The 16,195-nt window shown below is 44.6% G+C and overlaps 1 protein-coding gene across 1 annotated transcript in view; it reads left to right on the plus strand.

The window, feature by feature from the left end:
- LOC135537401 (netrin-1) overlaps positions 1-11,607 on the plus strand; it is a 111,378-nt gene extending 99,771 nt beyond the window's left edge. The window contains exons 6-7 of the mRNA XM_064963574.1: positions 2,395-2,469; positions 7,573-11,607. Coding sequence (XP_064819646.1) covers positions 2,395-2,469; positions 7,573-7,901 — 404 coding nt within the window. The 3' untranslated portion in view covers positions 7,902-11,607. The remainder of the gene's footprint in view (positions 1-2,394; positions 2,470-7,572) is intronic.
- Positions 11,608-16,195: the final 4,588 nt, after the last annotated feature.

Genomic DNA, 16,195 nt, shown 5'->3' on the forward strand with positions numbered 1-16,195 from the left:
TGACCTGACTGCTGTTCGGCATCGTAAACGACTTCAGTGGAACAATGCTCACCTTCGATGGCCACTGGCACGCTGGAGAAGTGTGCTCTTCACCGATGAATCACAGTTTCAATTGTATCGGGAAGATGACGTCGTGTGGGCGAACGGTTTACTGATGTCAACGTTGTGAACAGAGTTCCCCATGGTGGCAGTGGGGTTAAGGTATGGGCAGGTATTAGCTAAGGACAATGAACAGAATTGCATTTCAAATACATACCGCTACCGTGACAAGATCCTGAGGCCCATTGTTGTGCCATTCATCCACCGCCATCACCTCATGTTTCAGCATTATAATGCACGGCCCCATGTTGCAAGGATCTGTATACAATTCCTGGAAGCTGAGACTGTCCCAGTTATTCCATGGCCTGCATACTCACCAGACATGTCACCCATTGAGCATGTGTGGGATGCTTTCGATCAACATGTACGACAAAGTTTTCCAGTTCGCGCCAACATCCAGCAACTTCACACAGCCATTGAAGAGGAGTGGGACAACATTCCACAGGCCACAATCAACAGCCTGGTCAACTCTATGCGGAGGAGATGTGTTGCGCTGCATGAGGCAAATGGTGGTCGCACCAGATACTGACTGGTTTTCTGATCCACACCCCTAGCTTATATTTTTTAAAGGTATCTGTACTCTCAGTCATGTGAAATCCATAGGTTAAGGCCTAATTCATTTATTTCAATTGACTGATTTCCTTATATGAACTGTAACTTAGTACAATCTTTGAAATTGTTGCATGTTGCGTTTATATTTTTGTTCAGTGTATTTAGCCAGCTTCTATTCTAGTGTTGCTCTGCAATGCTGTCTCCTCGTAATGAACAGTGTCGAGTGTCCTGACGAGAAGGCAGGCTTTTCTAGCTATGCCAGGCAAAATCGTTATGGATGTATCCAAATGAATGTCAATAAGAATACAGCTTAAACAAACACAAATGCGGCTACTTTGCTGTTATTCTGGAGGCAGAGGTCGTGACTGTCCTAGCTAGAAAGGGAGAAGAAGGTTGTCAGCGAGCATGGCAACAGAACATATAGAAAGAACAATTGGGTCTCGTCCATAAATTTGGAACTAAATCGAGCGAACGACTGGCAGTCAACATTTTATTTCCGAGGTAATGTACAGATTGTCTGCGTTTATCTCTTACATTTTGGCTACAGTAGGTTACGAAATAGACTTTTCAGTGGCACCCCCCAATGATGAAGATGAAGCCTTGGTTACTCACCGGTGATGGCCGATGCGCTCGTGTCAATAGCCATATCTCAAGATGAGCTACTTTTGAAAAACAGTGCTGTTTGCTCAGAATCACTCAAAATTGCTCAAAGTTGAGTTTTTTTTAAGCTTCTACAGACAGATTAGTCTTCTCTTTTTAGCTGTACGTTTTTATCCCGGTTGTATTTGGAAAAAGGCAAACTGACAGCCGCAACCAACCATAGATGTATAATCCATAGATGTATAATCCATAGATGTATAATCCATAGATGTATAATCCATAGATGTATAATCCATAGATGTATAATCCAGATGGCAGCTTCCATTTAGGTCATGACTGGCATCTATTGCTAGTGTACCCATGAGTTTAATAGTCAAACTGCTAGTCTTGTTCTATATTTGACGAGAGTGATTTCCCAACTGTAAGTGATAGACTAAGCTATTTTTTTAGAAGCTATTGAGATTCTGCGGCTAAATTATGCTCCCTGGTGTAGTATATGGGGATGGATTTTTCAACCAAGAGTACTATAATTTCAGGCAAAATGATTTACATTTATCAGGGGGGATGCAGCATCTCCAGCACCCCTACTTCCCGCGGCTATTGGTGTTGGGGGGCTGGGAGTGCTTCTACAGGCCTTAATCAGTCCCAAACTGGCACTTTGACAGGGGGATGTTGGATGGCGGTCGGCATGGGGATTGGGGAGGTTAATGTGAGTGGTTTTCTGAAGCGGTGGCACAATAAGCAGCAGTCCAGAGGTCCTCCCATCAGAGCTATAGGGCCGGGGCGGTCGCCTGCAGCCGCGGGACCCTTTTTGTCTGTCTCATTTCTATTGGCCACCACTCCTCTCAATGCACCATAAGCCCTATTAGAGGAAGACACAATTGAACCTGGCAGATGCGTATCGCAAGGAATTCTGAAGGAGATGTGGTGTCACTTTTGTCTTCTTTCACAGTTTGTGTTGCTCCCTCTTTAGTTGTTTTAACCCAGTGTGGATCTCTCTCTCTCTCTCTCTCTCTCTCTCTCTCTCTCTCTCTCTCTCTCTCTCTCTCTCTCTCTCTCTCTCTCTCTCTCTCTCTCTCTCTCTCTCTCTCTCTCTCTCTCTCTCTCTCTCTCTCTCTCTCTCTCTCTCTCTCTCTCTCTCAGACTGTGACTCCTATTGCAAGGCGTCGAAAGGCAAACTGAAGATCAACATGAAGAAATACTGCAAGAAAGATTACGGTGAGCTGAGTTCAATCCTCTGTACAGTACAGTCTACAATCCTACAGTAGAAGCTCACGCTGCCTCCTGAGCCCTGGTGGACTTGGGAACTCAGCTAGCTCAAGTAGCTAGCTACATATCTATTTACAACACCCAGCACCAAGCCCAGGCATCCCCGCAGGACAATCCTACAGCTCCTGGGCATTCTAGGGACAGCTTACTCCAGCTTTTCAAGAAAGAAAGTCAAAGGATCAAAGAAAGGGGGGGGGACAAGCCATCAGAGAGAAGAGCTTAGGGTGTGAGGATAGAGAGGGTGCGAAGGGGGGGGGGGGATGATGGACAGCCCAGCAGGTATTTAAGGGCAAGGCGGATAATGGATAAAGCAAAGTTGGTGTGACGGACAGTTGGGGTGCGCGTCTAAAGGTCCTCATTAAGGGGAACTTAAGGGATGGACCTTTTCAGACAGGCATTCCTGTGGCCATCCCATCCGGCTGCCCTGGTCATTGAAAAGGTTGAAAGGTTGAAAAGGTGCTTTAGGTGGTTAAGACCCTGGTGAAGGTTGTGGAGGTTTGACCCCGACCTGATTGAAGCCAGTCTGTTAAATCAGTCAACCAAGAAGGGGCATCCTGCCTGAAAATACCTTGGCAGATTGAATGAATGACAGCCCAGGCATTGTTCCTGAGGTTTTGAGGGGTTGGTTCCAGGCATGGTGTCAGGAGGAATCCCTTGTGCCACAAATGAAAAGTGGCTTAAATTCTCTCATTGCAGCTCTTTTTTTATTTTGTTTTATTTATTTATTTAACCAGGTAGGCCAGTTGAGAACCAGTTCACATTTACAACTGCAACCTGGCCAAGATAAAGCAACACAGTGTGAAAAAAAACAACAACACAGAGTTTAACATAACCAAACAGTCAATAGAATAAAATAATGATTTCTCTATTTATGTACAGTGTGTGCAAATGTAGAAGAGTAGGGAGGTAGGCCATAAATAGGCCCTGGAGGCGAAAATATTTACAATTTAGCATTAATATGGGAGTGATAGATGTGCAGATGATGATGTGCAAGTAGAGATACTGGGGTGCAAAAGAGCAAGAGCGTAAGTAATAATACATGGATGAGGTAGTTGGATGTGCTATTTACAGATTGGCAGTGTACAGGTACAGTGATCGGTAAGCTGCTCTGACAGCTGATGCTTAAACTTAGAGAGGGAGATAAAAGACTCAAGAGATTTTTGCAATTCGTTCCAGTCATTGGCAGCAGAGAACTGGAAGGAAAGGCAGACAGAGGAAGTGTTAGTTTTGGGAATGACCAGTGCAATATACCTGCTGGAGCGTGTGGGTGTTGCTATGGTGACCAGTGAGCTGAAATAAGGCGGAGCTTTACCTAGCAAAGACTTATAGATGACCTGGAGCCAGTGGGTTTGGCGACGGATATGTAGTGGGGGCCAGCCAACAAGAGCATACAGGTTGCAGTGGTGGGTTGTATACGGGGCTTTGGTGACAAAACGGATGGCAATGTGATAGACTACATCCAATTTGCTGAGTAGAGTGTTGGAGGTTATTTTGTAAATTACATCGTCGAAGTCGAGGATCGGTAGGATAGTCAGTTTTACGAGGGTGTGTTAGGCGGCATAAGTGAAGGATGCTTTGTTGTGAAATAGGAAGCCGATTTTAGATAAAATTTTGGATTGGAGATGCTTAATGTGAGTCTGGAAGGAGAGTTTACAGTCTAACCAGACACCTAGGTATTTGTAGTTGTCCACATATTCTAGGTCAGAACCGTCCAGAGTAGATGGACGTTTATAGATGTGAAAATACTCTACCGTGTGGTGTTTGGTAAACGCTTGCCATGCATATGTATATACAAATGTATTTATTTATTTACTTTTCTGCACACCAGTATCTCTACCTGTACATGACCATCTGATCATTTATCACTCCAGTGTTAATCTGCTAAATTGTAATTATTCGCCTACCTCCTCATGCCGCCTTTTGCACACAATGTATATAGACTCTTTTTTTCTTTTTCTACTGTGTTATTGACTTGTTTATTGTTCACTCCATGTGTAACTCTGTGTTGTTGTCTGTTCACACTGCTATGCTTTATCTTGGCCAGGTCGCAGTTGTAAATGAGAACCTGTTCTCAACTAGCCTACCTGGTTAAACAAAGGTGGAATAAATAAAAAATACAAAATAAAGAAAAGTTCTGCACCACAGTAACTAGTTTGTAGCCATTTGTAGGCGAGCAGGTTTAATGAGTGGTAAAAAACAAAAGCTCTGTGGATCATTGATCCCGGCAGTGGAGCTTGTGTGTGAAGGAGGTGTATTAGTTAGGGTCTCCAGTGAGTCAGGCATTAGGAGCCCTCGGTGGAGGATTTGGAACATGCACCTCCAATGGAGTGGAACGGGGCCATGTTTCTCCTCTCAGGCCCACGCAAGAATCAATGGACTCCTGTCGGGAGACACACTCTGTCCTGAGGAAGCCCAGTGATGTGTTGTGGTCTTCAGCTGTACAAACTCTTACCCTTATACACTGAAAATAAGTCTGTCTATGAGTCAGAGCTTGTCAGTGCCCACTGAAGACCCACAGGGGAGAGGAGATGGGGAGTGAGGTGGGACCCTACCCAGGTGCACCCCAGGTGCATGTCATCAAGACATCATAGTGTGTCTCACCGTAGCTCAGACTCAGCAGTGTTGAGAGCGCTGCTCAACAACACAGGGAGTGTCCTCTACCCCCGTCCTAGTCTCTCACAGGCGGGCAGGTCTGGCAGGCACCGGAGGAGGAGTGTGTAGAGGGGACCTGCTGGTATTGATGAGTGATCCCAGCACCACCCCAGCATGCCTCAGGGAAGGCATGGTGTGTGTGTGTGTGTGTGTGTGTGTAATAGTCCACAGTGGGGTTTGGGTACACGCTCCTGGGCTTCAGAGCAGGCGACAGTAAGGGAACCCCTACTGTTTTACTCTTACTGTTCTCCTCAATGTCCAATTACAGGCAATTTCCTCTGCTTCCCCCCTGGCCGTCTCCAACATTACCCAAGTCCTACGCAGACCTCCCTAACCTGCCCTGGGCCCTGGGGCCAGCCTCCCTGCCAAGGCCTGGGTCTAATCCACTTTCTCCCTGCCTCGCCATACCTCAGGGGGGCTTTGTACTGGTCCTGTACAGGGATAAGACTCGCCTCGCGCTTTACACTTCAGGAAGGTTTACTGGAGGGTCCCGGTGTGGCGGAGAGCATTAGGAGTGCAGTGTCTCGCTGTGCCTCGGTTCTATGCTGGATAACATGCAGACACTCTCCAACCCCCATAGAGAACCACTTGGATACAGCAATTTCTCCGTACAAAAGGCCTGAAATGACAGTGGAACAGGTTAAGTTATTTACAGTTTGGTCTCTCAGGGTTTCACCCTGTGTTGTTGTGCAAACACAAACAGAGAGCGCCTTCCAGTGGTGACACCAGGGAAGGACAGGGTGACAGAGGGCACCAATAGGGTTCACCACCAGGTCAACAGCCAGTTCAGCCAATGCCCATGCTAATAGTGACAGTAAAAGACACCAGGAATGCTAATGCTAGCAGAAAAGAACACCAGGGCCCTATTTGATAACCCTGTGATCTACCATGCATGGCGTCAAATCTGCAGGGCAGTGCAGGACACGTCTCATTTGGAGCCATTGAGAGAGCCATTACATTCACGCTCAGTGATAGTCAGTTTGTGTGTATAGGAGGTTAAGTGAATGACCCCTGGTTTAACGACTGCTGTTACATTTTAAGGTGATCTATGCTGCTTTTGAGAGCTGTTGGTGAGCAATGGAACATATTGTCAACGTAGTGCTCTCTTCATACTATCACAGAGCTGCTCCCCCCAAAACCCATCTCCTCACAGCCCATCCCTGCCTCTTAATCACGGCCCAAATCAAATCACCTGACATCTATAATGGACGTGGAGCTGGATCTGCTACCGGACAACTTTGTCTTGACAGCATTTCCCTTGGAGGATACAAGCCTCTGATGGGCGTCTGGTTAGGTTACAGGTCCAGTCTCCTGTCCACTGGGGCCGGTTGAGTAGGTAGTTGCTGCTGACTCCACTAGAATCAGCGCCAAATGGAGAAGCCAACCTCACTTTTTTTTAATAAAGAGAATAGAACAGAACCCTGCCCTTGAGGCTTTGTCAGTTATGGTGTTTTCATGGTCCTGTAATGCCGCTTGGACAGTGGAGATCACAGCGTCTCATGGTGCTAGTCTGTGGAGCCAGTAGCGCTGACTGGAGACGCACATGGACCAGTGGACACAGAGGACTAAGAGCTAGAGGATTCAGCTACAAAGAGCAGGCTACCCGGCGTCAGTACAGCCTGCTTCACGGTCTGTCTGATACCCATACTTGACTTACAGATGTAGGATCTTAATATGAGCCAGTCTCCTACAGCAGGAAAATAATCCAACAGCAACAGGAAATGTAAATTACTATGTGGATTATAATTAATGGACATTTTTGTATTTAAAGGGAACATCAAATCTGAAATTACAAAGTGTAAATTACAAACATTAGAAACCTTTTTAAAACTCAAAGACGCTACAAGTTTTAAATGTCCTATGTTGCAGGAAACTTCACCTGCAACAGGGTGATTCAATTAAGATCCTGCATCTGTAGTGGGAGATACACTCACACTAGCACTTTCCCCTCCCTCCAGTCATACAGAACGGCCAGAGAGAGAGAGAGATGAGAGAGAGATGTCTTGGCAAAGTTTTTGCAAGAAGGAAAAGGGATTCCATGGGAAATGTCTGACTCGGTCAAACTGAATTATTTTGTCCCAGGGTGACATAGCAACTGTTGCTGGGATCATGGCTTGCCGGTCTAGAGAAAAAGAGCAAGGTCACAGTCAGGATAGCAGGAAGGAATGGAGCAGACGATAAGGACCGGGTTGCTCTCCTGTGCCAAGAGGACATGGATGGGGTTGTAATTAAAGTCTGTGATACAGACACGAACCCCAGTGATAGAGATAGGAATAACAGCACTGTACTGTGTATCCCATTGAGCAGGAAATGATAATGCTAGAGTTGAGTCGCACACAAAGACATAACAAAAACACATTGTAAATAACTCGCCGGTTAAAGTCTCTCTCTCCTCCCCAGCTGTCCAGGTGCACATTCTGAAGGCGGACAAGGCGGGCGAGTGGTGGAAGTTCACCGTCAACATCATCTCTGTCTACAAGCAGGGCGAGAGCCGCATCCGCCGCGGCGACCAGTTCCTGTGGGTCAGGGCCAAGGATGTGGCGTGCAAGTGTCCAAAGATCAAGACCGGGAAGAAGTACCTGCTCCTGGGTAACAATGAGGATTCTCCAGGGCAGTCTGGAGTGGTGGCCGATAAGGGCTCCCTGGTCATCCAGTGGAGAGACACATGGGCCCGTCGGCTGAGGAAGTTCCAGCAACGGGAGAAGAAAGGCAAGTGCAAGAAGGCATAGGCGGAAAGTACGGACGACGCCTGGAGCGAGGGAATGGAACGCGGGACAGGAGAAAGGATGAGTGGGCGTTGAAAAAGGACGAGAGGAGAGAGAAGGAGACTGAGGAAGGACAGAAAGGGCCTGTGCGTTGTCGCTACTTTATTATTGAGAAGATCTTTTCTAGTGGACTTTTGTGAAGGAGCTCACGCTGCAGGTGTCATTGCTTCGTTGTTTTTTTCCTCCGAGATTTGTCTCTGTGGATTTGCCAAGTTTGCACCTATTACCAGTATATATAAAGTTATTTGCGTTTTCATTTTTTTTTCATATTGATATTTCATAACCCAATTTTATGAGCATTTTGTGCTGGTGCGAAGACACCACCAATCAAGCCACTGCATTATCACAAGCTCTGTTTTCTGTCGTTTTTATGGTTAGCTAATAATATCACTGACAAACCAGCCTGCATCGTCAAACATCCTCACTTCAACTTTTTTTTGTGTGTTGAAATTGTGTATCCTATTGGCAGTGCAGTAAAAATTGCCATAAAATAACATTGGTTCTGCGCCTTGGAAATGCACGTTTCATGTATTATCAAATAGGTTGCCTTGCGCTTCGCCTGGTCGTATGTGTATGTGACATAAAACGCACAGTAACTAGCTACGTTTTTTTATTATATCGCGGGTGTGACATATTGTACATTTGATTGAATGTTGGCCCCTAGATGCAGACAGTGAAATGGGAAGAAAGAAAATGAATGTCCATTCTTAAAAGGTGTACAATATATTTGACTCCAGTATTGTTAACTAAGCTTAATCAAGGATTTTATTTTAAATCTACTCATTTCTCTTTGTCCGGTTTCAGTATTCAGAATGATCTGAAATGAATGAATGTTCATTGTGAATTGTGGTGATTAACACACTCGTGTACAGTTTCAAACTGCATGTCAACCTGTCTCCAAAAAGGATGGTTCTTATGTCAAATACATGGCGTCCATATTAGGACAGCGTCAGATGAGTTGATGTCCTAATATGGACACCGTGTCCTTACTCTCTTTTTGACTGGTGCTGCTGTCTAATTTCATGGTCAGTGTTTTTAATAATACTATTGCTGGATTCCCAAGAAGATGATGGACTGCATTCAAAAGGTCTGGGATTCCACAAAGACTCCTGCTATTAGAACAATAACAACCAGATTTCAGTTTAGGATCTTCAATCTCTATTTAGGATCACTTGTTTTAATATTTTATCAATGTTTGGTTCAATTATACTGAACAAACATAAGTGCAACATGCAATAATTAATGATTTTACAGAGTTACAATTCAATATAAGGAAATTAGTCAATTGAAATAAATGAATTAGGCCCTAATCTATGGATTTCACATGACTGGGCAGGGCGCAGCCTTGGGTGGGCATAGGCCAACCCACTGAGGAGCCAGGCCCAGCCAATCAGAATGACTTTTTCCCCACAAAAGCGCTTTATTACAGCTAAAAGTCCTCCTCAGTTTCATCAGCTGTCCTGGTGGCTGATCTCAGACGATCCCGCATGTGAGAATGCCAGATGTGGTAGAGAAATGAACATTAAATTCTCTGGCAACAGCTTTGGTTGACATTCCTGCAGTCAGCATGCCAATTGCATGCTCCCTCAAAACTTGAGACACATGTGGCATTGTGTTGTGTGACAAAACTGCCTTTTATTGTCCCCAGCACAAGGTGCACCTATGTAATGATCATGCAGTTTAATCAGCTTCTTGATATGCCACACCGGTCTTGTGGATGGAATATCTTGGTAAACAAGAAATGCTCACTAACAGGGCGGTAAACAAATGTGTATACAAAATTTGAGAGAAATAAGCTTTTTGTGCGTATGGAAAATTTCTGGGATCTTTTATTTCAGCTCATAAAACACTTCACATGTTGCTTTTATTTTTTTGTTCAGTATATATTTAATGATCGAGTGATTTTGGAGCCAGTTCTTCTAAGAGACAGAAAGCGGTGCGGTTCTTCCCCATGTTGCCCAGATTTAGTATATAGATGTTTTTTTATTTGATATTGAAGGTGTACATTTATGAAATATGAATTCACATTACTATTATAATATAGTACACATGCTTTACACAAAACCAAAAGGAAGCATTTGCAATGATGTGAATATAAAACCTTATCATACCTAAGGTTTCAAATAGATTAGCTACCACACTAGGCCCTGTGTGTGGACAACACAAATCTGATTGTTTTCAGAGAACGTTAACCAAGCAGTGAGATATTAGTACATATTGAATTGAAAGCGTTACAATGTACATATGTATACGACCTCTCCATAGGAACAATATTTCCTAATACTGTAGGCTATTCACCAATCGGCACAGAATTGTTTCTGTGTCGTATTAAATTCACACTATTTGGATGCAAAAAAAATGTAAAATCACAATGTGTTAAGCATTTCTAATTGAAACAAGCCTCTTCCCCAAGGTACTAAAAAAGGGATTGGCAGTCAACAATAAAAAATCTGTATTAGTAGTATTTTTATGTGAAAATGATCTAGATAATAAAACTATTATTAACTTCAATTTATTGGTTGTAGATTTTAGCAAAGAGAACGGAGAGAGTGCACACCTAAGAACAGTATTTACGTTCTTGTTGTATTGAGGCAAGAGAAATGTAAGAGTGCAGTTTACCTCTGACGGACAGTGGACTGTTCCAAACATTATTACACAAGCATTATTAGTCATTATTAGGCTTCATACCCCTTCTCCCCCCACTTAACCATCCATAGACCTCACTCTTGTGCATAAGATATACATGTTACAAGCTGGACTGCCTGCCAGCTTGTGTGGTGTCCGGCATCCATATTAGCAAGTCATCAGATTTCAAGCAAACCTTTCAGTGGTCTTCCTAATATGGAATACCTAATATGGATGCCGTAGCAGCAGCTATTCAACAGCTGCAGACATTCTTCAATGTCTCTTACAAGGCTGTCAAATTAATTCAGTTCAGAACGATTCAAAGAGGGCGAAACGAGGACTAGGAGGGGGGGAAATCCTGTAATTCAATCACCTGATTATCCCCAAATGAATTAAAACCACATCTTTCTTTAATTTCAAACCAATCAGATGTACATTGAGTGTCTGATTGCCAGCATCTGTGTTCCATACGGTTTCTCTCTGTGCTGGTGTATTGAAATATTACAGATGACATATTACACGTATTTATACATATATTTACATGTTACTTCCTTTCATCATTATATCCATACTCGTGACATTAAATGTAAATGTATTTCTGTTTGGCACATAGTATATAATCAAACCTCAATCGTCTTTTCCCCATTCGGTCTCTGTATCCCCATGATGTACATTTTAGATCAGTATTCCAAGCAATGGATTGACAACGTCCTCCGCTTTGATGAAATATTACGACCGCAGATCTGTCAAAACGCTGCTTTTGTTCATACTTTTTAATTGTAAATGTTGTTTAGCTGTGGTGGCCTTTGCAAAACCATTTTTTGCAATGTTTGTTTTACAATGTGTACTAATATATTATGGTTATTATATATGGATATATTTAATGACACGAGACATTGTGGATTTTATTCTGTCTTTTTTTTTGTTACTTGTTTGTGGTTGTTTAGATGTTTGTGATTTTAAGAAGGAAACAATAACTACTGAACACCAAGCTGGTAGAACTAAATCCAGAATTCAGTTGAAATAAACTCCTGTTAAGTCGCCACTAGTGTGACTCTTTCTTTTTTTATTCTGCCTCTCTTTCTCTATCGTCTTAAATCATTCAATGTCTGCCTTAGGTCTCTGAAGCCGGAGTCCTGGGAGTAAACATACACACTTCTATCAACAGCTCCATGCGTGACTTAGGGAAGTACAGTAGAGGGCTAAGCATGCTGGGTGTAGATCGAATAGCTTTAGACCACCAAGCTCAGACCACACGGACCAGTAGTGGGATAGCTAGACTGTTCACACAGACCAGTAGTGGGATAGCTACACTGTTCACACAGACCAGTAGTGGGATAGCTAGACTGTTCACACAGACCAGTAGTGGGATAGCTAGACTGTTCACACAGACCAGTAGTGGGATAGCTAGACTGTTCACACAAACCAGTAGTGGGATAGCTAGACTGTTCACACAGACCAGTAGTGGGATAGCTAGACTGTTCACACAAACCAGTAGTGGGATAGCTAGACTGTTCACACAGACCAGTAGTGGGATAGCTAGACTGTTCACACAGACCAGTAGTGGGATAGCTAGACTGTTCACACAGACCAGTAGTGGGATAGCTAGACTGTTCACACAGACCAGTAGTGGGATAGCTAGACTGTTCACACAGACCAGTAGTGGGATAGCCAGACTGTTCACACAAACCAGTAGTGGGATAGCTAGACTGTTCACACAGACCAGTAGTGGGATAGCTAGACTGTTCACACAGACCAGTAGTGGGATAGCTATACTGTTCACACAGAACAGTAGTGGGATAGCTATACTGTTCACACAGACCAGTAGTGGGAGAGCTAGACTGTTCACACAAACCAGTAGTGGGATAGCTATACTGTTCACACAGACCAGTAGTGGGATAGCTATACTGTTCACACAGACCAGTAGTGGGATAGCTAGACTGTTCACACAAACCAGTAGTGGAATAGCTAGACTGTTCACACAGACCAGTAGTGGGATAATTACACTGTTCACACGGACCAGTAGTGGGATAGCTAGATTGTTCACACAGACCAGTAGTGGGATACCTATACTGTTCACACAGACCAGTGGTGGGATACCTAGACTGTTCACACGGACCAGTAGTGGGATAGCTAGACTGTTCACACAGACCAGTAGTGGGATAGCTAGACTGTTCACACAGACCAGTAGTGGGATAGCTATACTGTTCACACAGACCAGTAGTGGGATAGCTATACTGTTCACACAGACCAGTAGTGGGATAGCTATACTGTTCACACAGACCAGTAGTGGGAGAGCTAGACTGTTCACACAAACCAGTAGTGGGATAGCTAGACTGTTCACACAGACCAGTAGTGGGATAGCTCGACTGTTCACACAGACCAGTAGTGGGATAGCTAGATTGTTCACACAGACCAGTAGTGGGATACCTATACTGTTCACACGGACCAGTAGTGGGATAGCTACACTGTTCACAAGGACCAGTAGTGGGATATCTCGACTGTTCACACGGACCAGTAGTGGGATAGCTAGACTGTTCACACAGACCAGTAGTGGAATAGCTAGACTGTTCACACAGACCAGTAGTGGGATAGCTAGACTGTTCACACAGACCAGTAGTGGGATAGCTAGACTGTTCACACAGACCAGTAGTGGGATAGCTAGACTGTTCACACAGACCAGTAGTGGGATAGCTAGACTGTTCACACAAACCAGTAGTGGGATAGCTAGACTGTTCACACAAACCAGTAGTTGGATAGCTAGACTGTTCACACAGAACAGTAGTGGGATAGCTACACTGTTCACATGGACCAGTAGTGGGATAGCTAGATTGTTCACACAGACCAGTAGTGGGATACATATACTGTTCACACAGACCAGTAGTGGGATACCTATACTGTTCACACGGACCAGTAGTGGGATAGCTAGAATGTTCACACAGACCAGTAGTGGGATATCTCGACTGTTCACACAGACCAGTAGTGGGATAGCTAGACTGTTCACACAAACCAGTAGTGGGATAGCTAGACTGTTCACACAGACCAGTAGTGGGATAACTAGACTGTTCACACAGACCAGTAGTGGGATAGCTATACTGTTCACACAGACCAGTAGTGGGATAGCTATACTGTTCACACAGACCAGAAGTGGGAGAGCTAGACTGTTCACACAAACCAGTAGTGGGATAGCTAGACTGTTCACACAGACCAGTAGTGGGATACCTATACTGTTCACACGGACCAGTAGTGGGATAGCTAGACTGTTCACACGGACCAGTAGTGGGATATCTTGACTGTTCACACAGACCAGTAGTGGGATAGCTAGACTTTACACACAGACCAGTAGTGGGATAGCTAGACTGTTCACACAGACCAGTAGTGGGATAGCTAGATTGTTCACACAGACCAGTAGTGGGATAGCTAGACTATTCACACAGACCAGTAGTGGGATATCTAGACTGTTCACACAGACCAGTAGTGGGATATCTAGACTGTTCACACAGACCAGTAGTGGGATAGCTAGACTGTTCACACAAACCAGTAGTGGGATAGCTAGACTGTTCACACAGACCAGTTGTGGGATAGGTAGACTGTTCACACAGACCAGTAGTGGGATAGCTAGACTGTTCACACAGACCAGTAGTGGGATAGCTAGACTGTTCACACAAACCAGTAGAGGGATAGCTAGACTGTTCACACAGACCAGTAGTGGGATAGCTAGACTGTTCACACAGACCAGTAGTGGGATAGCTAGACTGTTCACACAGACCAGTAGTGGGATATCTAGACTGTTCACACAGACCAGTAGTGGGATAGCTAGACTGTTCACACAGACCAGTAGTGGGATAGCTATACTGTTCACACAGACCAGTAGTGGGATAGCTATACTGTTCACACAGACCAGTAGTGGGATAGCTATACTGTTCACACAGACCAGTAGTGGGAGAGCTAGACTGTTCACACAAACCAGTAGTGGGATAGCTAGACTGTTCACACAGACCAGTAGTGGGATAGCTCGACTGTTCACACAGACCAGTAGTGGGATAGCTAGATTGTTCACACAGACCAGTAGTGGGATACCTATACTGTTCACACGGACCAGTAGTGGGATAGCTACACTGTTCACAAGGACCAGTAGTGGGATATCTCGACTGTTCACACGGACCAGTAGTGGGATAGCTAGACTGTTCACACAGACCAGTAGTGGAATAGCTAGACTGTTCACACAGACCAGTAGTGGGATAGCTAGACTGTTCACACAGACCAGTAGTGGGATAGCTAGACTGTTCACACAGACCAGTAGTGGGATAGCTAGACTGTTCACACAGACCAGTAGTGGGATAGCTAGACTGTTCACACAAACCAGTAGTGGGATAGCTAGACTGTTCACACAAACCAGTAGTTGGATAGCTAGACTGTTCACACAGAACAGTAGTGGGATAGCTACACTGTTCACATGGACCAGTAGTGGGATAGCTAGATTGTTCACACAGACCAGTAGTGGGATACATATACTGTTCACACAGACCAGTAGTGGGATACCTATACTGTTCACACAAACCAGTAGTGGGATAGCTAGAATGTTCACACAGACCAGTAGTGGGATATCTCGACTGTTCACACAGACCAGTAGTGGGATAGCTAGACTGTTCACACAAACCAGTAGTGGGATAGCTAGACTGTTCACACAGACCAGTAGTGGGATAACTAGACTGTTCACACAGACCAGTAGTGGGATAGCTATACTGTTCACACAGACCAGTAGTGGGATAGCTATACTGTTCACACAGACCAGAAGTGGGAGAGCTAGACTGTTCACACAAACCAGTAGTGGGATAGCTAGACTGTTCACACAGACCAGTAGTGGGATACCTATACTGTTCACACGGACCAGTAGTGGGATAGCTAGACTGTTCACACGGACCAGTAGTGGGATATCTTGACTGTTCACACAGACCAGTAGTGGGATAGCTAGACTTTACACACAGACCAGTAGTGGGATAGCTAGACTGTTCACACAGACCAGTAGTGGGATAGCTAGATTGTTCACACAGACCAGTAGTGGGATAGCTAGACTATTCACACAGACCAGTAGTGGGATATCTAGACTGTTCACACAGACCAGTAGTGGGATATCTAGACTGTTCACACAGACCAGTAGTGGGATAGCTAGACTGTTCACACAAACCAGTAGTGGGATAGCTAGACTGTTCACACAGACCAGTTGTGGGATAGGTAGACTGTTCACACAGACCAGTAGTGGGATAGCTAGACTGTTCACACAGACCAGTAGTGGGATAGCTAGACTGTTCACACAAACCAGTAGAGGGATAGCTAGACTGTTCACACAGACCAGTAGTGGGATAGCTAGACTGTTCACACAGACCAGTAGTGGGATAGCTAGACTGTTCACACAGACCAGTAGTGGGATATCTAGACTGTTCACACAGACCAGTAGTGGGATAGCTAGACTGTTCACACAGACCAGTAGTGGGATAGCTAGACTGTTCACACAAACCAGTAGTGAGATAGCTAGACTGTTCACACAGACCAGTAGTGGGATAGCTACACTGTTCACATGGACCAGTAGTGGGATAGCTAGATTGTTCACACAGACCAGTAGTGGGATACAT

The sequence above is a fragment of the Oncorhynchus masou genome, chromosome 5, assembly GCF_036934945.1.
Source record: "Oncorhynchus masou masou isolate Uvic2021 chromosome 5, UVic_Omas_1.1, whole genome shotgun sequence".
NCBI lineage: Eukaryota > Metazoa > Chordata > Actinopteri > Salmoniformes > Salmonidae > Oncorhynchus > Oncorhynchus masou.